This window comes from Acromyrmex echinatior, chromosome 9, assembly GCF_024713525.1.
Source record: "Acromyrmex echinatior isolate Ae372 chromosome 9, ASM2471352v2, whole genome shotgun sequence".
NCBI lineage: Eukaryota > Metazoa > Arthropoda > Insecta > Hymenoptera > Formicidae > Acromyrmex > Acromyrmex echinatior.
This window is the reverse complement of record NC_141860.1, coordinates 13,642,638-13,666,954: the sequence shown is the minus strand read 5'-3', so window position 1 is coordinate 13,666,954 and position 24,317 is coordinate 13,642,638. Positions and strand designations below refer to the sequence as shown.

The 24,317-nt window shown below is 36.6% G+C and overlaps 2 protein-coding genes across 5 annotated transcripts in view; one reads left to right on the top strand and one right to left on the bottom strand.

The window, feature by feature from the left end:
• The window catches only part of LOC105149866 (uncharacterized), a 392,270-nt gene that overhangs the window by 118,638 nt on the left and 249,315 nt on the right, over positions 1-24,317 (top strand). For all 4 annotated transcript variants that reach the window (XR_015546240.1, XM_087409859.1, XM_087409858.1 and 1 more), the window contains exons 4-5: positions 19,413-20,237; positions 21,393-22,504. Coding sequence is in view for 3 of the 4 variants with exons in the window: in XM_087409859.1 (XP_087265985.1) it covers positions 19,413-20,237; positions 21,393-22,504 (1,937 nt within the window). In the remaining variant the exon portion in view is untranslated. The remainder of the gene's footprint in view (positions 1-19,412; positions 20,238-21,392; positions 22,505-24,317) is intronic.
• The window catches only part of Dscam1 (Down syndrome cell adhesion molecule 1), a 414,656-nt gene that overhangs the window by 260,288 nt on the left and 130,051 nt on the right, over positions 1-24,317 (bottom strand). The gene's annotated exons all lie outside the window — the stretch shown is intronic.

Sequence of the window (24,317 nt, the reverse complement as noted above, 5' to 3'; positions counted from 1 at the left end):
CAAGTATATATAATCATAAACAAAATATATTCCTTATCACGTCAAATATTTCTAACCGTAACGATACCACGAGACAATACGATATGAACTCGGAGAGAGATTCCGACGCTCGTCACTGGGGGATGGTCTCAGCCGCTCCACCCTCTCACAACCGCGGAGTTGACGGCTGATTGAAAAGTTAGTGCGCCCCCAATCGAGAAGATGAGTCCCCGGAATCAAATCACAGCTTCGACGAGGGTGGCTGTAGGGCGGAGTGAGTCTCTGCCCTTTCTGGCTGGCGAGAGTGAAAGAAAGGGCCGTATGGAGATCGTCATGGCGCCTGTCTCCCAGGTCATTAAGCGATATTGGAGCTCGCTTCCGCAGGAAGATCAAATCTCTAGCGATTCGTTAGAAATGAGAACGACGTCATTCCTCGACTCGTGCATCCAACGCTTATCATTTTGCACGTACGAAATCAGCGGAACATGAGGCTTTCATGATTTTACAAAATCTGCAAACGTGCATGCCATTAGAATAGCAAAATGCAAAAAACAATAAAGCACATAATTTGAGCAAGAATTGTTTTTGAAACAGTCAAAATAATTATATTTTACATCACATGTAATAAAAGTCGATTAATTTGAGAGTCGAGTTTAGTTACTTCATTATATTATGCAACTATACGTAATGATAAAATGAAGAACTTTCGATGTTCTTAATTCGTAACTAATCACATGCCACTTCCTCTACTTAATTATAAAAAAATTTCACACATACAGTTTGACTGCTTTAATTTTAAATAACAGCTAAATTTTTTTTAATTACTCGGACAAGATACAAGATAACTGATATTACTTAATTTTTATCATAATTGTTACTTTGATAATTTAATAATAAATTTCAATAACTTGATTCTTGAATTCTTCTCTCTCAAGATACGATAAAGTACTTACAAGGAACATATGGAATCGTTTTGTCCCTACGGCATATCGGAGGGTTTAACCGCGACTCTTATAACCGCGTTTGATCCCTCGCACGCGTCGGTCACGACTCGATCACGTACGGTCACGAGAAGCCACGGGCGGCCACGCGCCGCGCCGCGGTTGGCCGGGAGCGGAGGAGAGCGTGTCAGGATGCAATTTGTCCGAAATGCTTTCGAATCGCGAGAAAGGGACCACCCGGATCGATCGCATTAACGACATTTTTACGTGACATGCCGCCGCGGCACGCACGCGAGCGTCGCGCGCGGCGGAGAGGAAGGAGCGTTTCGTTCGTGAAGGTCTGAGAAAAAGCACCGAGAGAGAACGCCACGCATTTAGCTAATCAGATTAGCGGCGATAATTAGTGGATCCCCAGAAAATCGTCTGCACACCCCCGCGCGCCGATGATTAGCGATGATGGTAGTTCGTTAATTATACGCGTTAACGAGAGGGCCGCTTCATCGCTGGCCGGTGGCTCGTTTTCTGATGGATCCACAAATCGCGTGGCCGCGATTCCACCCCCGCGACGCGTAATTAATTGTCGTGAATGCGTAAAAACTCCCGCGCATTCGCCACCGTTACTTCCGCTCGAGAAAAGCGCTGCGGGGCGTCCATAGAAAGCTCCCTGTTCGCTTTCTTTCCCCTTCGAATAGGTGATGATAAACAAAGGGAAATTATTTTCCTCCTTTGGCTGGGACAATCTCTCGTTTCACTTTATCGTGTCGTGATCATTGGGGAGAAGTCTGTCGCATCATTCTTCTTTGTGCATCGAGAAGTTAATTATTTTGTCTAATTATTGGACGCAGCTACAAGACTTTGTTTTTGTCAGCATCGATGAGAATCTTTGATATGCGCCGCGCTAACGCATTGAAAACATTTTATGTTTTTTTTTATCTACACTGATTGTGAGAAATATTTTTCGTTGAAAATGAACAAACCAAAAGATATATCAATATATCAATTCTAATCATATCAATCAAAATTATTTTCAATTAGAATTTTTTAATTAGGATTATAACAGACTCAACCAGAAAATTCTGATTTGTCCATTTTCAACCAGAATTTCAATTAATGCAACGAGACTCCTTTCCAATGTATAATTTCAATATGTATTTCTTCTGTTTTTACTGCGATTCTCAATGTTGTATTTTACAAAGAGTTGAATATTTTGTTTTGAGAAAGCTTGTTATAAAATATTTGTTATAAAATGATAATTCTCTTTATGTAAGTTTTCAAAGTTTAAAACATTCATGCATGTCGCGTCATGAGATGGAACGGAGAGAAAAGGGCGAGCTGCTTCGTAACGAAGGTTGTTCGCACATATACAGCGCGGCATCTGACGTCCATTATACGCCAGTCGCGCGCATTAGGCGAGCTTAATACGCGCAGAAAGACTTTTCTTTTATGCAAGTCTATCCCCCTTGAGCGCCGCTCAGGAAAAAATAGTCGCCCCGAAAGAGTGAAAAGACTGTAGTCTGTCCCGAGCACTCTCCAGGTAAATCGAAAATAAAGAAACCCACAATTATTAAGAGATGCGCGAGCAGTGTTTCGAAATTACGAGCAGTATGAAAAGAACAATTTTCTCGTATTTTTATTTAAATCGGTTGTTTGAGATTGCGACGAGAAGAATCCATGTATGTTTTACGAAAGACATAAATTTTCTTGTAAAAGCATTAATCGGAATATTTCTGAAGCGAAAATCATTTTTTACAAATACCTATAGAAAGTATAGATTTCACGTTCAATATAACAGTTACATTGCAGAGCTAGTAAAAGAACGTAAGGTAACGTACCTAAAAATATAATATTAAGAATCGTTTATCAATGATTTTATCGTTTCTAAATATTTGTTTCTTCTTTTTATTGCCTTGCAAGAATAAATTCTTTTCTTATAATTGATTCTTATCATGATTCCAATAATTACATTGATGGAGAAAAGTGTTATAAGTAATAAACATTAATATGTTAGGAACTCTATTTTTATATGTAATTATTACCGTTATATTGTTAACAACTACTATAATTATATATTTATACCAAAAAGATATACAGTTGGCACCGAAAATGATTATAAATTATAATTAAATTATGATAATTGCAACCATTTTTTTTTCTCAAAGTATTAATCGTATTGATTACGTCTTTTATATCTTGCGCAGGACATATTGATTAGATTTTATTTTCATTAAGTTGAAGTGTGCTTTAATTAAGGATTTATAAGCTCTTTTGATATTATGGCGTCCACCCTCAACATGTCAGGGGTCGATTGGAAGTAATTCTTCCTGCGCGGTCTGTGATGTACGAGACATAAACCATTCCAGTTTAATGCAAGAGAAATCACTCCTGTCGCATAGAGAGTCGTGAATGATAAACTAGGATCTGGATGGATGCGATGGGCGAAGGAGCGTTTCACAGAAGTCCACAGTGCGCTTTAATCAATGCTAACAATCCGTTTATGGCACGGAGGGTTGAACGCGTTTGCCAAAATTGAAGGGCGAGGATGACCTTTTCCGGATTTGCGAGGGTCAGTTTTCCTCCTACTTGTGCGCGAAATTGCGTTACCAAAGCGAAACTCATTTCATCGGGACGACACTGGCATGTTCCCTCTCGAAAGAAATCATCTACATTAATATCGGCTAAGGGAAAACCGACGAACGATTGCACCGATAACTTTCTTCATCAAACTAATGAATAAATTTATTGAGTAACATTGAGACAACAATTAATGGAGAAGAAATGGAAAATTGAATTAACTATAATTTTATTATATGAAATAGCATTTGATATACAATGAAATAAACATTGAAGGAAAAGAAAAAAAATTTCTTTATTTAATGACAAATGTTACAGAATTTTTATTGACGCCCAAACTGGTAACTGGCGTAACTTGTTAACAATTTAAATTCCCGTAATTGAGCAAATTTATATCCTTACCATGGTAAGAAGTTGGAACGAAACTCGATGACGATCGAATTAACGTGACTTATTAAGAGTCAATTAAAGTCTGAAGGCGATTACATTTAAATTTATGGTTCGTTAGAGTTAATTTAGCGTTCGTCCTAACCATTATCTTCGTTTTAATGTGCTTATTCGGATACGGTGATTAGCTGTCTTAGTGATCGCTTTTTCCGCATTAAGCAAGTTTACGTCTTTCTTTCTGCAAACTTCTTTTACTCACTTTCTAACTGCTTTTATTCTAGTTTATCGATTCTCTTTTTTTTTTAGCACCAAACAAAGATGAAACAAAATTTATTATATTTATTATTATAAATCAAATAAACTGTTCTGATGAACGTGCGTGTATCACTGATATAATAACAATATATTATAAATACAATATAAAATTATTAGGTGATTCTCTAATGTAAGGTAGATTTTTAGATATCCAAAAAAGTATGGTTGGATTTGACCTGGTGCTCTGTTTTGTTCATTTTCTATTTAATCAATGTACAAAATGTACCTATATAAAAAGTTAAACAGAAAAAAATTGCATAAATAGTAAAAAATTAATACTAAAAAGTGTCGCAGTTATCAGAAAAATTATTACATTCAGAAAATAAAATAGTTTCGAAAGACAGATCACATGTATCATATTTTTAATTTTTAAATCAGCTGCCACACATATATATGTATATATATGCATAATTAAATGAATGATGCTTTGTGATAATATATTATTTTTTAGATTAAAATTATTTTTCAGATATTTAATGACAAATCTTTCCGCTATACTGCGTATACAATTTAATTCTCCTAAAGATATGACTAGAAATATATTGTTACATATGCTTATGCTCATATGTTAATTAATATAATATGAATTCTTTATAACGTATTTAATAACGCATCCTTGTTGTTATCTCTCTTATTGAGATATCACGTTACATGTATTCGGTATGAGTGCACTTCGGCGTATTTGCACTTTCGGTAGCAACGCGATTTGATGCAACGAGGATGGAACGACGGTTTTAATTACAATGCAATTTTTCTTGCGGTGCCCATCTCTTTGAAATGCTGTTAGGCTTCCACTCGAATACACGATGCAATCACGTACCTCCTGGGCGAGGGAACGTCTCTTATACCGCTGCGACGTTTTGATCCGCGAAGATTAAAGGGGTCCCGCCCTTTTCCCTGCGCCCTTAACGTGCCCGCGCCGTCACTCTCGTACCCCATTGTGGTGGTGTGCGAATTTGGCACGACCGCCGCAAGTGCGTAAATATGGCGTAGGGCCGGCGCTACGATCCCTTTTTCGCTCCTTGACTTCGAAGCCAGAATCTCCATTCGAATCCACAGTTTTACGTTTCACTGCTCGACAACGACGTCAATTCGAAAAGTCGTCGGAATCAGGCACTTCTGTGTAATTTCTTTAATAATGATGATAATCTGATAATATCTTTTAATATCTGATAATGATGAATATCTTTTTAAATACGTGTTTCTTATAAATTTTGAATTACAAAGAATAGTACTTTTTTCGCGATCGTTCGATGGTCGTTTTATGTTTACGTTTTTTTCCATGAAAACCGAAAATTATCACAATAATGATGCTATATTCGAGAAAAAACTGATGCATTGAATAAAAAACAAAATTCTTACTTATTCACCTTGTTACAAAAAGTAGCTGCTAGTTACGTGTTTCAAACATTTAAAAACTGATTTATAAAGTTGTTAATCCAACTGTAAATTATACGCAACAAAAAAATAATAATAAAACGAGCAACTTTAAAACAAGAAAACTTTTAACTCCTCTTAAAGAATACGATGAAGTTAACTTCGTGCCAGCATAAACAGCGTAGCTCATAATAAAATGCATAAACACATAAACACTGTTTCTATTTTTAATATGGAAAGATTCCGATTCTTACATGTAGGTGAACTTGTTAGTGGCTTAATAAATATTATCACACGCGTCTAATATTTTTAACAATCCTTATTTCATATCAGCTGTTGTATAAATATTACTCGAAATTCTTTCTCTAAATTTATCTATTTACTAATTGATCAGTTATTTAATATAAAAAATATGCAATATACAAATACATATAAATGTATATACATATATAAAAATAAATCTTTAATTTAACGAGGCGTTTAGTGTTTCAAATATCTCCATTGCACAATTGTATTTCAACGTTTCATTGATGACGATACTTCGTCACGCGGTATGTTTTCTACCCTCGAATGCGTTTTTGCAGTCCACCCTCGGGCCGGTACCATATAAAACCCATTTACGATCCAATCCGGTCTGATAAATTCCAGAAAACGTACGAGTCACGGACGAAATGCGTGTTTGGTATAGGGAGGATGCAAGAACCATAATGGATTATCGAGAGACGGTATTCGGTAATTGAATACCATTTAGGATTAAAACCCATCAAATTTTCCTTCTCCTATTAGTACGGGAAGACAATAATATTTTTCTACGTGCATTCGCTTATCACTTCATTCTATGGCATTTTCGCAGTTTCTTTCTACTTGACAATAAAGAATCAAATCGTATTAGTTTTTTTCCCAGAAATCTCGAAATTTCAGAGTAACCATATTTATTTTGCCATTATAGCAAAGAGTAGCTGTACTTTGCCGTTACAGTCTTATATACATTTTTATTTTCCATTTTTACATCATTATATCTTTTTGATAGAAATCGTTTTCATAATCCGTTTGATTTTCGATTAAAACATGATTTCTTTCGCATTTTACACACATGACGTCCGTATTCAAGTGTTTTATATCTGCAATTCGACATCTGTCGATTTCTTGGCAAGAGCGAGTTGCGAGCAGTTATTCGCAACTTTATGGTTCTGTGAAATTGGGCCGTCGCCGCTTCGTCGTAGAGAAGTTTGCTTTTACGACGACCGATGCTTCCGCGACCCTTCGTCGGCGAAGAGAGCGAGCCTACGAATGCCGAGTAATTTCTTTGTCGTCTTTTAGAAGCGACGTTCCCCACGTATAAATCAAAGGGCTCGTAAGGGTGTAATGATTCAGCAGAGAGCTTTTGTCGTAGGCGAGTGGCCTTTCCTCTTTGGTTTTTCATCGCGATGCTTTATGTCTCGCGAGAAACTTTCGTAATAGCTCCGACACTTTTTGACATCAGATAAAATTTAAGAAAAACCGGAAGTTATAAGTTGAAAGCTTTATATAAATTTTAAATACTGAATAGTTAATTATAGCTACATGGAAAGAATGATCTTGTATCGAAAGATACAAATTTGAAAATAATATATGTTGTGAATCATCAAAATAATTACCTATTAAGATATTCAAACATAATCAGGAATAGTGCAAAAATTTTGACATCCACAATCAGTTTGAGCGTCTTACATAATTATTTTGACGGTCCAACAAAATTATTTTGTATTCAGCTAAACTTTTAGATATTTCAGCAAAACCATTCTTTCTATGTACGTAAACGTTAGATATCGAATATTGTATTTCACCGTTAGGAACAACGCTTATTATCACTTTTAATGTCTGACGTATCAAGTTGGCAAATAAGTTTGTTTATGTTTTTATTAGGGTAGAATGAAAGAAATTTATATATATTCTATTTTTTTAAAAATTAATAATTATATCATTTGAGCAAAGTTTCAGCTTTAAGAATCTATTTTTTAATTGCGGTATTTACGATGATTTTTAATGGAGTTATAAGCAATCAAAAAGTCAGAATGCTTTTTCATTTAATCCGAAAGTAATTAAGTGAAAAAAAAAATTGGAGAGAAAACTTGAAACTTTTACGAAAATTTTTTTTGGGCATGTGACAGATCCACAAAGTGAGAAGAAAATTTTTATTTTTTCAGCTCATAGTTTTCTATATGTAAAAATTATCAAATTCACATAAACTAAAAAAAATATGGAAACCTTTTAAAGTAGAGATTTCAAGTGTCAAAATCCCTTCTTTTTTAAATTTAAATTTTGTTCATTTATATAATAAAAATATTGTATATATTACAATTTTAAGCTAACAAAATAAACTTATTTGCCAACACGATATTAATCCGATGTTGTGTTCCCAGTAAGAATATCTTCCCCGATCAACCCTCGCAACAGCTCTCTCTCTCTCTCTTTCCGTCTTTCCGTAACATGCACAAGATGCGATCGTCGGATGATCGATGATGACGTGAAACTTTGGCATTGCGGGACCGCGCAGAGCTTGAAAGTGGACAACGAACGAACGAAACGCACTCGACGCGTGGTAGCGCCTTCGTTTCGAGTCTCGACTTAGGAAGAGCAGTCACTGACGTTCCCATCCGTCATGATGTCGTCGGACCCGTTCTTCAACCCCCGGAACTACGATCGGTAAACCCCATGTGCGCGCAGTGCCGACGTAATCGTGCACCAGGTGCCACGTTGCCGTCTCTTAACGAAGAACGCGGCTCCCTCGTCGCGTTTCTCTCTTTCTTTCCCTTTTCCTCTTTTACTGCTCCATTTTCTCCTTTTAGAGGAAGAAAGAGGCCCAGAAGCAGGGCGTTCTTAACAAGCATTCGGCGTCCGTGCTATAAAAGGGACTTTTTTGCTTGTTAGATTGTTTGCTCGCCATCTCGAATCGGGTCCGGGTGACGACTCCTCCGCCTTATCGAGATTGCACCGGTTACAGGGACAGATTTTTTTGTCGCTACTGTTTCGGTGATCAGTTCGACGGAATTGAATTGGAAGATCGTGAGACCAACTTTAGCTTTTGTTATTGTTCTCATGATACTATTCTTTGCGACATTCATATATATAAATATATGTATATGTATTTATTTATTATATATTTTTTATATATTGTTAATTGCAAATAATAACTGTCTTGTCATATGAAACGAGTAACATACTTGACTTTTTATATTTAAAAAAAATGCTAAATCATCAAGTCATTTTAATTATAAACCACACTTAACAAAAAAAGTTTCATGGATCTACGGCCATTTAAAAAATATTCTTATTTTTTTCATTTTAATTTAAAATTTAATTTAAAATAAAAATTAAAGTAACAAAATAAAAAGAAGTTACGATATGAAACACTTGATTACATCTAATACATAACACTTTTGACAATATCTCTAAACTATCACATAAAAATAAGTTTTTTCATTCAATTTTCAGTCATGCAGCATTACCATTTCTGACGATGGACGGTCAGTCGAGCAGAATAGATCCAGATTAACGAAATTTTTTAACGGGCCTTTAATTTTTTTCTGGATACCTCGCTGCGAAAGAGCGCGCGGCCTTCCCGTCAGACTTCGTAAATCCTTTAGCCAAACAAGCGGTGGAGGATCTGGCAGGTGCCATTTGCCATTGAAATCCCGCTGCCATTAGAGACGTCCGATCTAAATCCCAGTGGCATTTGCGCAGCGGATTGTCGTCTTATCCGAATGGTGGTCCTCCTTGAAGCTGGGCCACGGTGTACCGGGCCCGTCAGCCTTCTTCTTCTTCCCCCATTTTCTCCCTTGCGCATTTCGCTCCTGTTATTTCACTACTCACCCTTCCTTCCGCGATCCCGTCGTATGGCCGGTCGATGTAGAAATTCTCCTGGACCGTTTCTGGCGGCGAACGTTACCCTGTTAAGATCCGCAAAGCAAACAGCGGCCGGTAGATAAGAGTGTCCTTCGGGAACCTGCCAGGGATAACAGAGGGCTTTAAAAGGCTCGCGGCGTTTTCGCCAGCGACATATAGCACGACTGCGTCCCATTCCGTCCAGAATTCGAAGCCCTATACGCTCGTCTGCAAATATTTTCGAAAATTCCCGGTAAGACGGACACTTTTACCCGCATACTCAACTATTATTTTTCTAACGTGTTATTTTGAGAAACAATTGTTGTTTTGTTTTGCTACGAATATAGCGTCTTCGATAATGTTTAATCATTTAATCAAATAAAAGAAAGGTCAATAGGTAAATGTCCCAGTGACCGGATATGTACCTGTTTCCGGATATTTACACAAAACTTTATATATATATTTGTTTATATTATTATTAATCATAAATGCTCAAATATAATTAAATTATAATATTATGATAAAAAAGCATTTTAAAGAGATTAATACAAATTACACGCACAGTCTTTTTTTATGCAGTCGTTTCATTTAAAATATTCACACATGAAAACAATTAATCATAGACTCACGATTTTATCGAAATTATTTTTTTTTTCATCTATCTATTATTACTTGTTGATTTTTACATAAATTGAAACGTAATAATTTTGTTGAAATAAAAATATGTTGGCGTCGTTACAATTAAGTGCGATTATATTAACTATTAGGAATTATAGATGTCTACACATATGTCTTTGCTACGTCGATGAGAAACGCGAGAATTGCGTTAAGTGAACTTTGACGGATTAACCCCATCTCCCGATGACAGAGCGTGGTAAACTCGTCGACAGAGAATTACTCCGCACAGAGACTGAACAAGTCAAACAACTCGAATGACTCTCGACAAATGAACATTAGAGTTCGCTGGCTCTTGCCCCTGCGAAAGGTAAATACTGCCTGGGAGTTATGTAGTTGATTTTGCCCAACAATTCGATTGCTCAACTGCTGCCAGTTGCACGTGTCTTGCGTTTTACCTTTCCCCGTCTTCGTGAAATGCTAATTTAGCCGCGTATCGATGCTCGCTATTTGTCAAGTGCGTGTAAAGGCGCTCGCAGCAATCCGAGCACGTATGTGGTACTGCTTTATACGAAAGAATATTTTATAGCTCCTTGGTATGCAACTTTGTATCTTTACATGCATTAGGTAACGTCGTCGACATGTCTACATGGTGCACACAAAATTACGCAATTTTTTACAGATTCTGTAAATTGAGTTAAGAAGGACATTCGACATTTTTTCATCATTATAGCATTGATAATAGAAAATAATTGAGTTTTATTATTTTCTTTTAGTTAATTACTATTTCAAGTGATATACTTCAAAAATTTCTGTGCAAATGTGGAATCTTATTTCGAGCTTAAAAGTATATTAAGGTAAAAAATTATTAAAAATGCCAAAAATTGATATTTCGTTAATTTCAATAATAACAAATTAATCTTTTCAAGAAATCTGAGTTTTTAAAAGTCTATTGTAATCTTTATATATTCATATATTTTTCTTTTAAATCGTTGAATTTTCTGTAGAAACTTCTGGCACTTATTCTGGCTTTTAACGAAGCTGTTCAATTCCCTTTTTCCTAGTTGTATATTCAATTGGATCCGAAAAATTCAAGCAATTTCAGGAAATATCATTCGGAGATACAAATGTTTTCTGAGTTCGTGAAGGAAAGAGATAGAGATAGGTCTGGAAAAGATTGGATTGGCAAAGCGTTCGAATAACTTAAGTCTCTATATATCGCGGCGAACGATGTAAAATCGTATTGCTGTTTCACTAAATATCAATATATTTATCAAGATTTTGTGTATATTTATCAAGATCTCTGGATTATTTAAAAATAACTGCTAATGTCAAATTTAATATAATTCTGTTGCTTTTCGGGCTATATATATATGTATATATTATAAATGAAAAGCAAAAAAAGATTGAATAAACATCACGTTTTTACATGAGATTAATATCATAATATTTTCGTTTAATGAAAGAAAAACAATCAATAATTGTTAATGTGAACTTTGTGTGACTTCGTTGGGAACGTAATATTCACGATTATCTCTTGCTAATCAGTTAATTGCATGATTTTCCATCCGTGGAAAAGCAGGATTAGGTCCAAAGAGAGAAAGAAAAAAAAGATAAGAGAGGGAAGGGAGAGAAACGAGTATAACTGCATTTCCGCAAATACAGATAGAATCACATGACTTGGCGATCGTTAACGTACTTGGAAAGAATGATCTTGCTTAAAGATCTAAAATTGTTCTCGATATAAATCTGAAAATAATTTTGTTGGAAACTCAAATTGTTATAGAATCAAAATTTTTTTGCAATATTGCTCATTTTGTAGTTTTCTGTGTATATATGTATTTTGATAGTGCAATAAAATTATTTTCAGATCTAGCAGAATTTTTAATCTGTCAACAAAAATTGTTCTCTCAAAATTGCGCAGATTTAGAAGGATACAGTATATTGTAGAAAGCTGTATCCTGCAATGTAAACTATAAAAACTAATTAAACAGTTCGTTATTATTTTATCATTTTAATATAATAATGCATAAGTACATAAATGCTTTAATCCATTTATTTATTCGTGACAGATTCATTGATAAATGAAATATGATATCGACGAGCGCAATGTATTCGCGGGAGCATAATTCTTTAACGTTCCATTTAAATCGTTATTCAACCAAAAATGTTAAGCGAATCATTCTCGCTCATCGAGTGAAATGTTAACTCGATGCGACAAATTTCATTATTGAAACCGCGCTGCGCGCTGTGGCAAGGGCGAACGATTTTAAACGCGGGGCATTTTTTTTCGATGGCGGATGCGATGAAGTTTTGTTTTATTTTATCCGGGCGCATATAATGGTACCCTTGAAGATCAATCTTCTTCTCACCTATCCGCAGTATTAGAAATGTCGGATCGTTATTTCACGGCCCATCCTCGCTTTGTTCGAGAATTTTTTTCCGTTCCTGTTTGTGCGCTTCGTGCCTGCGTGCATGTACACGCTGAAGCCTCCTTTTCACAGATTTTTACTCTCGACTTTCTCATTTTCGCGGAGGCGATGATGCGAGAGCCTCGTGTGTCTCGCGATGATTATTCGGAGTGATCGGAGGGTGGCCACCCCTCTCCCGGAGTGGTGCGAACTCAACCGTAAGAGATTGCTCGGTCTCTATATCTTCCAGTGCGGTTCTCGTCCGTTATCCGCGAATCATCTTTTTGTCTGGGCCTTTGCCCTGGTCGCTGTCCGCTTTTCTGGCACGTCAATCGGGAAATTTATTCATTTCCAGCGTGCCGTCGCTGAACGAGGCTAACGGTTCGAATACGAAGATGCATAATCGATCTTATTTCGTTAAGATTAAACTAACGAATTTTCTATGAATAAGGAAGGAACACTAATAGAAAGGTGTTTTGTATTTGCGACTATATAACTGCATGGTAAAATAATTATAATTTAAGCTCTACTTTTATTGTTGTCATTACTATAATGTTTGTATAATAATAATTACATTTATATATTGTAGTTCTATATACTGAAAGAATATGTGGTTAAACTGTGAAATATTCTTTTTAGTAAATAATTATATAAATATAAATATCATTACTAATATTATAGCAACAATAACTAATAACTATAAAAATAGAGTTAATCGTTTATTATTTTATCATGCAATTATAGTCAGAAATATCAAATACTTTTATAAAAGTAAATACTTCAAATTATTACTAAATTGTGTGCATAATCTTTTATGTTTTTTTGTATTTTGTTTCTTTTATAATTTTATATTTTTATTTTTCTACTTTTATAACGTTCTTTTTAGTTGTTCTGATAAGGCAGAATGAATATGTTCTGTAAAACCTTTTAATTAATATAACTGATATTTTTAAGTAACCAATGAAACATTTTTTTGGAAAATTTTAATTAAAATGTTCACAGTGATATCTTCGATTACAGCAACAGCCGTAAGTTCCGTAAATCTATGATGAATGATGATGGAGTAAAATGCGTTATTCGTGATCGCGACGCGTGTGTTTGTGCTAATGTAACGGTAAATTGTGTCGCAATTGTCTCTTGTCATAACACTACGTGACTACGCGATGCTGAAACAAAATACATATGACAAAACGACCAAGGATTCTCATTCGGCTACCCGACCGAGCGTCTCTAATTTGATTGGCCGCGGTGAAGGGGTCAGATAGCATTGAGACAGGTCAGTCCGCCGTGAAAATCGGATGTACCGACCCTGATATCCCTCCGGGGAATGGAAAATTCAGTTATAACACCGAACATCGTCGTGTACTTTTCAGCTGCGGTTTACTTGCGAATAATACTCGTCACTCCGGCGTTATGGCCGGCTCTCACTCAATTTAGATATATGTATACGTCGCTACATGCTGACGCTGTTGTTACATACGCAAAGCTTTAACATTGTTCCACGCGTGTTTCGGGAATTTAATTAAAATTATTTAAAAAAAGGGGGGTAATGCTGCGAGAAGTACAGGACGGTTTCTCTTGTTAAAATTAAGCCGTCAGAAAATGTTAAATTTTACGAGAATACCGTGAAGCAAAAAATAAGAATTTAACTGTGGAAATGTTAATTATAATAAGCTCCGCACTGAGACTAATGCGAGGTCGGATTTAAAGTCTTTCAGCCATATGGATTTCGTAAGTGAATCACTTTCGTCTCTTATAACTTCGCTGCTTGTCGTTCAGCATTTTCATGAGCAACCACGCGGCCGGAACTAACCGCGTTATCTACCTTTACTTGGTGTTTACACGCGGAACTTTGTTCATCGCCTCATTTACACGGTAACCAAGGATACCACCGTCGCGCACTGCTTTTGCTCTTTCTCTCTATCTCTCTCTCTCTATCTCGTGGTCTTTCCATCTTTTTCATTTTATGCTTTTGTCTCCTTTATTCAGTAGTTTCTATTCTGCGCGCTCTGCTCTTTATCTATGGGGGAAATATCAGCCGCGGGCGCAGTAGCGTTAAAGGGGAACCAGTTAAATTAATAATTTCGAAATTGCGAAAGAGAAATTGCCACTCGTAGTCCTTGTTCCTTTGTGTAGTTGCAGTTTTCCAGCCCCGGCAAAACTCCGTCGGCGAGCAAATGGAAATGCGAACCACGGACTTTTGAAAAAATCGATTTGTCCGCAGATAAATGGATTCAATTGAGTCACCTGATAGTTTCACACGAATTGATATTATCACACTCTCGTTACGTGATTGAATTTCTTGTTGGATCACGTGTATTCGATTATTAAATATTGTAAGTTTACATCTTACTTGATTCGAGTAAAAAAAGTTTCGAGCAAAAATAAATAAATAAAATGTAAATATTTGAAAATTACTTCTTAAATCGTAGCTATATTAAAGTATTTTATTATTATGTTTTTAAGCATAAAAATATTCTGATATGTAGAATCTATTTTTATTTAAATGTTACATTTGCTTCATCTAAATCAAATTTATTCGTATTAAAATTTCATTAAAATAACATGTACGACATTCTTTCCAAGTAGACTATTAATTATCCGTATAAATTATTATGAAATATTAGTCGTACGGTATTTCAATCTTACCGATGTAATTTTTCCATTAACGTGGTTTTGCGTTAAGTACGTACATTGACTCGATTAACCTTGTTAATAGCTGTAATTTTCACACACGCGTTGATCTAATGAGAAACGAGGTTGTTTTGGACGCTTCGTAACAGGGCATCGAATGTACCGGGAGAGAATCTTAGCAACACCCGTAATTATGTAGCCCTGTTTCGAAACGAGCCTCGCTTCGTATAGGAATGAGGCCCAACGTCGATGGAGCTTGTTATTGGCACCGTAAACAACACGATTATCTTCTTCCGTAGTGGAACCTGCCAAAAAAAGATTCTATTAATATTTATGATCCAAGAGTACGATTCACTTCGACACCCTACGGGGAAGTTAGGCTTGCCAAATTATGCGACGGGATGAGTTATAGGTTGAGGTTGCAACGCGCGATCGTTTGCTATGCTTTCGTTGCCATCGGAACATATCCGCTATGCTCATAAATGAGTGATGAAGATGAATGCAGGGTACATTTATCAATTTTGCGAACGTTGCACGACTCGTGCCCGTAAAAATCATATTGGACAAATGAATTTATTCCAATACTTATTGTGGAGATATAGCCATATACAATATACATATGTAATATTCTAAAACATTTATAATTCACCTTATAATAAAAGGTTACAAGTATATCATAGTTCTAATTGTCAATTAATTGAATATTAATTCTCGAATAATTTATTAATAAAAAAAATATACGTAACATGATTGTTAAAAATGGCATTAAATTATAATAATTCATTTGCGTGGGATAGAAAGGAATTTTTTATATTAGATTACAGGTTTTAAAATAATGTATTAAATTATAGATTTTAAAGTAATGTATTATATGGATTATAGATTTTAAAATAATGTATTAAATTAAAGATTTTAAAGTAATGTATTAGATTATAGATTTTAAGGTAATGTAATTTTAATAATTGAAGGAACGAGAATATCGAAGTAAATCTTTTTCTCTTTCTCACATTCTCTCTTTCTCTCTCTCTCTCTCTCTATTTCTTTCTCTCTCTCTTCTTTAATACAAGGATTTTACACGCGAATATACATATATGAGCATGAAATTTATTCGATGAAATGCAAGCTGCATTATACAATTTCCCGTAAGACTCAACAGCGTTTCTCTTTAATGATATTTAATAATGCTACACGTCATCCGGCATCATCGTGAAAAAAAATGGCATCAAGACATCGAGGTCAACAACTATCGTACATTCATTCGGAACATTTGATCATGAGTCGAGTAACGAGTATATTTTTTATTGCACCGAGAAATCGCGCATACGATAGATTCGACATGCAATGCCGATATTTTATTTCGACGTATTGTACAATATTTTTTACGTCTGTCACTGGATTTATGTACGATAAGCAGGATCCAATAATCTACCAGGATGGATAGCCGAAAACTCACTGTTATTGATACGATGGCACGTTTTATTCGTTTATACATATGTTCCTCTGTTATAAATTTTAAAATGGCGATGTGTTTACACGGTAGTTGTATTTATCTTTGATATATGTATCTCCATGTTTTATGCGCAAATGTAAAAAAAAAAAAAAAAACATTTATGTCCGTGTGTAAATACGTTGGAAAGATGAATTAAACAAAATCTGATTTCCTGAATAATTAGACCGTCGTTAAATTATTGTACACAACATTCGCGTTGAATATATTCCCATCAGCCAAGAATAAAGTTTAAATAGCGTGGAAAATCGAGTTTATCATTTTGCAAGGTAATAACGTCCTGAACTAAGCGCTAGACAAATTGAAGAATGAGTATATTAATTACGTCATACTCCATTAGGATTTACCGTAGACGCCGTCGCCACATTTTCGCATTACGAGCGAAGTTCTGTAAAAATAGGGGGACATTAAATTTCCTCCGGCGACGAATTCCAGGTTAACATTCTTGGAACGGTCGCTCTAACGAGCTCCACGATAATAAAAGTGAAAGGCGCGAGCGCGAGTTTCAACCTTGGTCTCGCCGCGCGCATTTTCCTTGTTGAGAAAGGGGTTGAAGAAATTGGCAGGAAGAAAAGAAAGAGGGAAGAGGAACGAAAGAAAGATGCTGGCGCAACGTGTGATATTCCGCTATCTCGGAACGCCTCGTCTTCTCAACATGTTAATTTTATGTTGGTGAAGTGATAAATAAGGCGTCGTCGGTAGCTCACTGTTTTTTGTCCGAGAGTCTTCATTATCAGCTGTAATATATAACCGTGGCCCTTCGGGGGCATTTATGATTTGCGAAACGAATTACGAAGGGTCGGATACACGTACTGAGTGATCTGTAGAAACTATGCATTAGATGATTGTTCGCGCGATTATCTGGTCGCTCGGCTCGAGCGTTTCTCTTATTACACGTAAAATGTGCACAAAGGCAAGGACGTTACTTTAGCGAAGTCGCCGCGGCTAATCGCGTCCAGGCATCTCAGTTGTTCATCGTGCCTCGCAGCGTTCTGGATAAGGGTTCGCACGAAAAGAAAGCGAAATCGCATGTGATCTCGGACACATCGGTTTTGAAGGTGGTCCTGCGCATATATAGGGTGTCTCAGGTTGTCTTCTTCACGCCTTTACCTACGAGTTCTTTAATTAATTTAAAAAATTTTCTCTTAGCAGAAATTTTAAGATTTTATTATTTGCATGTTTTTAAATTGAAAATGAATAAGAAAAATCTACCAATTTTTATGATACGTGGTCAAAATAAGGAGAAAAATTGATAACGATATTTTACTCTTTCTTGTATAAGATAAATTTTCACAGAATGTTAATTTAAGATATATGAAAATATTCAATGGCAAAAAGAGGACCAAATTAAATTTTCCCTGAGAAAAGTATGACTTAATTAAAAGAATTAAAGCTGCTTAATTAAAGCTAGATTAATGGAACATCTTAACATAGTTCAATTTTACATTTTAATTAATTAAATTTAATTTTTGTAAAGAAAAGTACTAATATCAAAGCATTAATTAAAAAATTCATACGTGAGCATACTCTTGAAACATACTGTATATCGATTGGCCTTTAGATCTCGAGGTGCGAACCGGTTTCCTTGACTCGATTTTCGACACAAACTTCGAATCTCCTTCAACCCCCTCGATCTGTTCTGATGGGGTTCTTGCGCATCATTTTTGTCTCCCTTGTTGGAGCGAGGCTTTATTCAAGACACGCTGTGGTGGATAGTGATGGTACGCCTTCCCAGTGTCAGATTTTATTTATCTCATGGTGGCTTTTTGTTTCGTGCTAAATACTCCAGCATTTAAGAAGACGGTCTTCCCCGATTTATGGCCGCCGTCGCTGCCTCTAAGTTCTGCTTTTTGCTCCTTTTCATCTTTCTTGAATCCACTCGTGTGTTTTGTGTGGATTCTTCGAGAATACTCATCTCACGCTTTATTCGTCGTCATCAGTATCTCGTTTACTTTGTAAAATATGTCAATCGTAAATTTAAGAATGTATGCGCCAGAACTCAAAGCAATTCAAAAACATAAAAATTTCACAAATTCTTCTATTATTACGTCTAACAATGAGTATCTGTTCAAAATTTGAGCATATTTAATAATTCCTTATTAGTTTACAAGCTATTTAATTTTTTTTGCCTTATTATGTAAAATCGCTTTTTATAAGACTCATTTGCAAATTTGGAATGAGGAAATTATGAATTAAATGAAATTTTTTGTACAACAAAACTAATAAAGATATTTGTCCAAAATTATTTGGATCAATTTACTCGTTTAAAAGTTTATCGGAAACTTGAACAAAATATGGTAATATAGCTGTATGAGCATTAAAAGTCAAATTATAATTTGTTTTTTGCAGTTGGTTTTAGAGTATATTTACAACCAAATTTTTTGACAGATCTTAGCTGGTATTGACTATTTGAGTTGATTTTTGGCTAATTACTTTTAACTAATATTGTACAAGACTTTAAAGAAGCGACAATTGAGATTATATTAAAATAAAAATTTGAATATGTATAAAATTATCGAAAGAACGATTTTGCTAAACGTATTTAAAAATTTAGCTAGATATATATTTAAAAATAATTTTGTTGATTATCAAAATAATTATATAGAATGATTAAGCGTTAATGACAATGCTGCAAAATGTTTTAACATTCAAGCAAACATTTTGAGCATTTTTACATAATTATTTTTGGTGATGATCCGAACAAAATTATTTTTAGATTTATATCTAGCTAAATTTGTAGATATTTCAATAAAACTATTCTTTCTGTGTGATTTTTATATTTTCATAAAATTTCATTCCATTCTGTTCCAGATAAATGTGGAAGCGGTGACCTCAACCGATTATGATTCCACGAATCTCAGCAGGAATTTTAATCAATTCGGTTTCAACACCTATAATTACTCGCAGTTTGAAGAGAAATACAAGCCGCGGCAAATTTTTAAATATGGCGACGAGTACCTCGAATACGGACATAAGCTCGGCGCTAACGAGAGATTCGCGCGAACGAAGTACCAAGACGGTTTAAGATTCGATCAACGATACTCACGCAGCCATTCTCAACCGGAACGGCAGCATCACTTGTCTCAAGAGACACGCTCGAAGTCCCAGGATTCCCGCGAGCTCACGTTCTATCAGATAGACCCGCCTGTAAAATTGGAAAATCCACGGCAACATGACAAGTCGCATCAGAAGCTAAAGAAGGAATTGACCTTTTACGGGATCGATGGACTCCCATCCGGTCAGGAGAGGAGGGATAAGTCTGAGGCGTGCAAGGAGCGTATTGATAAGGGTATCAAGTCCCACGACAAGTCCCACGCCGATGGTCAAGAGAGATCGCAGATCGCAAAGCACGGCAAACAGAGTCATCAGGAGCAGCAGAAGATGTTGATGAACGCGCTAACGTCGGACTACCATCAGCTGAACCGGTCACAGTCGGATCTCACGGAGTGTCAACTGCCGAATTACTGCGGGCACCGGAATAATCCGTATATCGATCCGCCCAAGTATCGACAGTTTGACAGGCCGCCACGCTATCAGGAGACCCCACTGAAATCGGAACCGCCACCCAAGTATCACGCCGATCCGCCTAAGTACGCCGAGGTGTCCAGACGGCAGGATGACTTTAAGAGGATCCAGGTAAGCTATAAGATAGGAAATTCTCAGTCTCTCTATAAAAGTACAGGTTACTCCAAAACGTCTCTCTCTCTTTTGCTGATCGATTATAAATAATATTATAAAAATTGAAATAATATTATTTATAATATTATTTATTAGGTGTTGGAATTAATTCGTAGCGTTTTACAAGTGATGGGAAGTACTTTCATTAATGTATTTTTTAATGCTCATGTGAAATAAATAACATTCTTTCATTAAAAAACGCTACGAATTAATTCCAACACCTAATATAATAAAATAATTATATCACAAAATTTTATACGATATTTTTATTATGGAATTGTTTGATGAATTTAAATTATACTATTAGATATGAAACTTTGCTTGATAGTACGATCGAGAGCGTGTTACTTTGACACTAACAATAGGCAATTCAAACACAGAAATGGTTTGATTTATATTTCGACACACATGAAAATTAAAAATAATAAAATGTTACTTAACTCAAGGAATTGAGTTATTATTGCTCCTTTAATTAATACCTAATAAGGCTATGTGATATCTAACAGTGCTTGATGAAGTAAATTTTACTTTTTATTAAATTCTGTTTATCAAGTAATATATATTAGATATCAATTAAAAAAGCAATGATAACTCAATCCCTTGATAAAAGCATTTTATTACCTCCATTTATGAATCAAAATGTAAATCAATCCTATTTTTGTGATTAGTTTTAAAGTAAACAATCAACATATACACTTGTTAAATAATAAACTAAATTTGAATAAAATTTAATACATTTCTAAGTTAAATTGTATAATTCCATTGTTCTAGTTAAATTAACAATACATTGAGTAGGTACAATGGGGACATATAGAATTAATAATAATTAAAGATAATTCAAATATTGAGTATAATTTGACACTATGAATTAACATTGTAATGCATAGACTAACAACGCAAATTAAATTTTAATGCAAATTACAAATAACTGCTTTCTTATAAATAAATTTAATTTTCCTCAAAAAAAACTGACTTGGAAGAAACTGTTAACCGTTCTCGATCGCGCTCTACCATTAATACTCCGTTTTCTGACTGGCTCATGTGGCGAGTTAGGAAACGTGCATGAATCGTAGTACTACACGTCGACTACTATGTCGCGTTATCATTTGGCAGGAGGAGAGAGGCAAACGACAAGGTGGCGGTGGCGAGGGCGGTGGTAGTGGCGGCGGCGGAGGCGGTAATTCCAACGCAGGAAGGGGGAACACCGGCACTCATGGCGCCGAGACGCCCTCTAATCTGGCCAGTATCACGCCGACCGCGCGAGACGTAACACGTGTTGTGGTTGGGCGACAACGTTTCTCTCATAATACGTGTGACGTACGCAGCAATAACAATAACAACAATAATAACAACAACAATAGCAAGGAGAACCTGTTGCAAGAAAGCAGAATTGACAGCGATTCCCGGTGTCACATCGAATCTTTAAAGGGTCATCATCATCATCATCATCATCATCATCACCATCATCATCAGCAACACTATCAGACTCGTGGAATAGATGGTAGCAACGTTGTTGCTAGCGGGATCGTTGGTAATGTCTTCTCAGACGGTGGTGGCGGTGGCTCGTACGGCGAGGTAACAACGTGCGACAAGTACAAGGGCACCGGGTCGGAATCGAATCGGGGCGGTAACAGCGACGCGGTTCAAGGTCGCCCAAGCGAGAGATCCATGCTGAAGATTGAGAAGATATCGGGAAAGACCGCTCTGCACGGCGGCAGCGAGTCAGCGGTCGGTAAGTGCGGCGCGGAGAGAATGAAGTCGACCACGCAGGAGGTCGGCTACAACAAGCACGAGGTCAGCAAGGCCAAGGGCCACGATGTCGGACACGGTTACAAAGTCGAGAATCTGCGTTACTACGGTGAATTGAAGGGCTACGCCGATTTTAAGGCTTACGGTACCGTGGACAAGCAGCCGGCATCCGTACCGGTATCCGCGCACGAGAAGTCGCATCTTCTGGGCCCACATGGGCCCACCTCGTGCGAGAAGGGCGACAAGTGTCACGGCAAGGCGCCGTCCTCGTCCACGCAGAGTTATAACCTGGCCAAGATCGGTCAACAGCAGACGGAGAAGAGTCACCACAGCGGCGATCATTATTATCACAGATCGTCACATTCAAAGTCGCCGAACATGTATCAGGTGTATCAGGAGACCAAGTACTCGTACAATGTGAGCGGGGTGCCCGGGACGCCGGCGCAGGCCAGCGCAGCCGCGGCCTTCTTCGCAAGGTCAGTGTTCACTCAATCTAACGAATATACGATAGCATGCCACAACGCACCTGCTGACGTGAGTGTCCCAGTTACTTTAGTTCTTCCTGTATCGCGAAATTCAACGAACATCATATTGTATAATTTACATATCGATAACATTTTAGGATTAATTTCGATGATTTCATTTACGAAAGTTTAAAAATGAATTATAATTTATATATAATTTTGAAATTTTAGCCTTCTTGATTTTTTATTTCTGTTCTGAGATTCTTATATCAAGATTCAATCGCTCATTTAATCTATTATATTTTCTTGAAATTTCTCAAAATATCGACGAACATTATTTTTTAAATAAAAATAAGAAAATAATATTACGTGAACATCTAATGCAAATTTTACAAGCTTTTAGAACGCAAATCCTGAACATTTAGTTGAATATTCCTTTCTCGATCAATTTTGCTTGTTTTTAAAGATTATCTTAGCACGTCTACATAACGACTCGTTGATCAACGGTTGATGGTTAATAAATAAGAATGAAAAGATGGTAATTTTATACTGAAGCGGTTCGAACATGCGAAAGTTTATTGCAGTTATTATATGATTTTTGTTTGTTTGGAGAAATTTATATTCTCGTCGTATGTCGCGCACGAAGCGATCAATTTACGGGACTATAACCGCATGCACAGATCTCGTATTCCGTTAGTATCTATGCGTTTAAAAAGTCGAGACATTTTTCATCGTTATCAGGTCTGCTTCTTGGAGCGTGAACGCTCCAATCGAAGCATTGCTCGCGATACGCTAGCAAAAGCATTATTTATTGCACGAATCGATAGCCTGTTTACTCGAGAAATCTGCAAGCTCTATGCTAGCTCCAAGAAACAGCTCGAGAAACATTCAAACCTAACATTAATTGACAAAAACTGCAACGCATACGTATACCAGTAAACGCGTGCAAAAGCTTCCTCACAACTTGTATTTTCCTCGTGAAAACACCGCATCAAACAAGCATCAAATAAGCATTCTATTGTCCCTCACGTTGCCTCCTTATTCATTTTAAGCACGCTCTTTCGTGTTTTAACGCAGATAATCATGATTTTGCGAGCGCAGCCGGCTGTAGAATGACATTCATTTTCTCGTCGTCTCTTCGTCCCTTGAGTAGGTGCGAAAGCCCTGGCTCTTCCGACTTGTTGGTCTTATAAAACACATTTTCATCGCACCAAACCATCCCCGTAGAGCACTCGTACGGGACCATCCTTCCTGGTTAGGCTCGGGTCTCGAGCTTTGATCTCAGCTCGCATATTTTCAACGTCCCCGTATGAAAGCGTACACACTTGCGTGCAGGAGCGTAGAGTACAAGCACGAGCAAGCGTAGATCGTATGTGGTTCGTGTGCGAGGAGAAAGCTCTTTCTCTTTCTAAAGGCTCCGCGGTCACAGCCGTCTTTTCCCCTTAACCTTAGGCGCGACCTCAGCCCTTTAATAACCTTGCTCATAGCTTGTGGATATTGTAAAGCACAATGGCATTCTTGGGGAGGGTCGCCTGCTCGTGCATCCCGTCTTCACCTTTCCTTCCCTCTTTCCCTTTCGTTCTCGTTCGCTTATAGTTTCCTATGTGTATGCGTATAAAGCGCGCAAGTAGTAAGTGTGAATTATTAGCGGCAGCTAATTACGAACCACTCTTAATAACGATGTGCGTCGAGAATCGAAAGTTTTCTGGACAAGGTGGTAGGGGAGAGAACGCTCGAGGGAGGTCTCGTCGGTTAGCGCTGGACTTCGGAATGCCAGCAAATTATTCAAAGCGAATGGGACTGCTATTATCCGGATGCTCAGCTA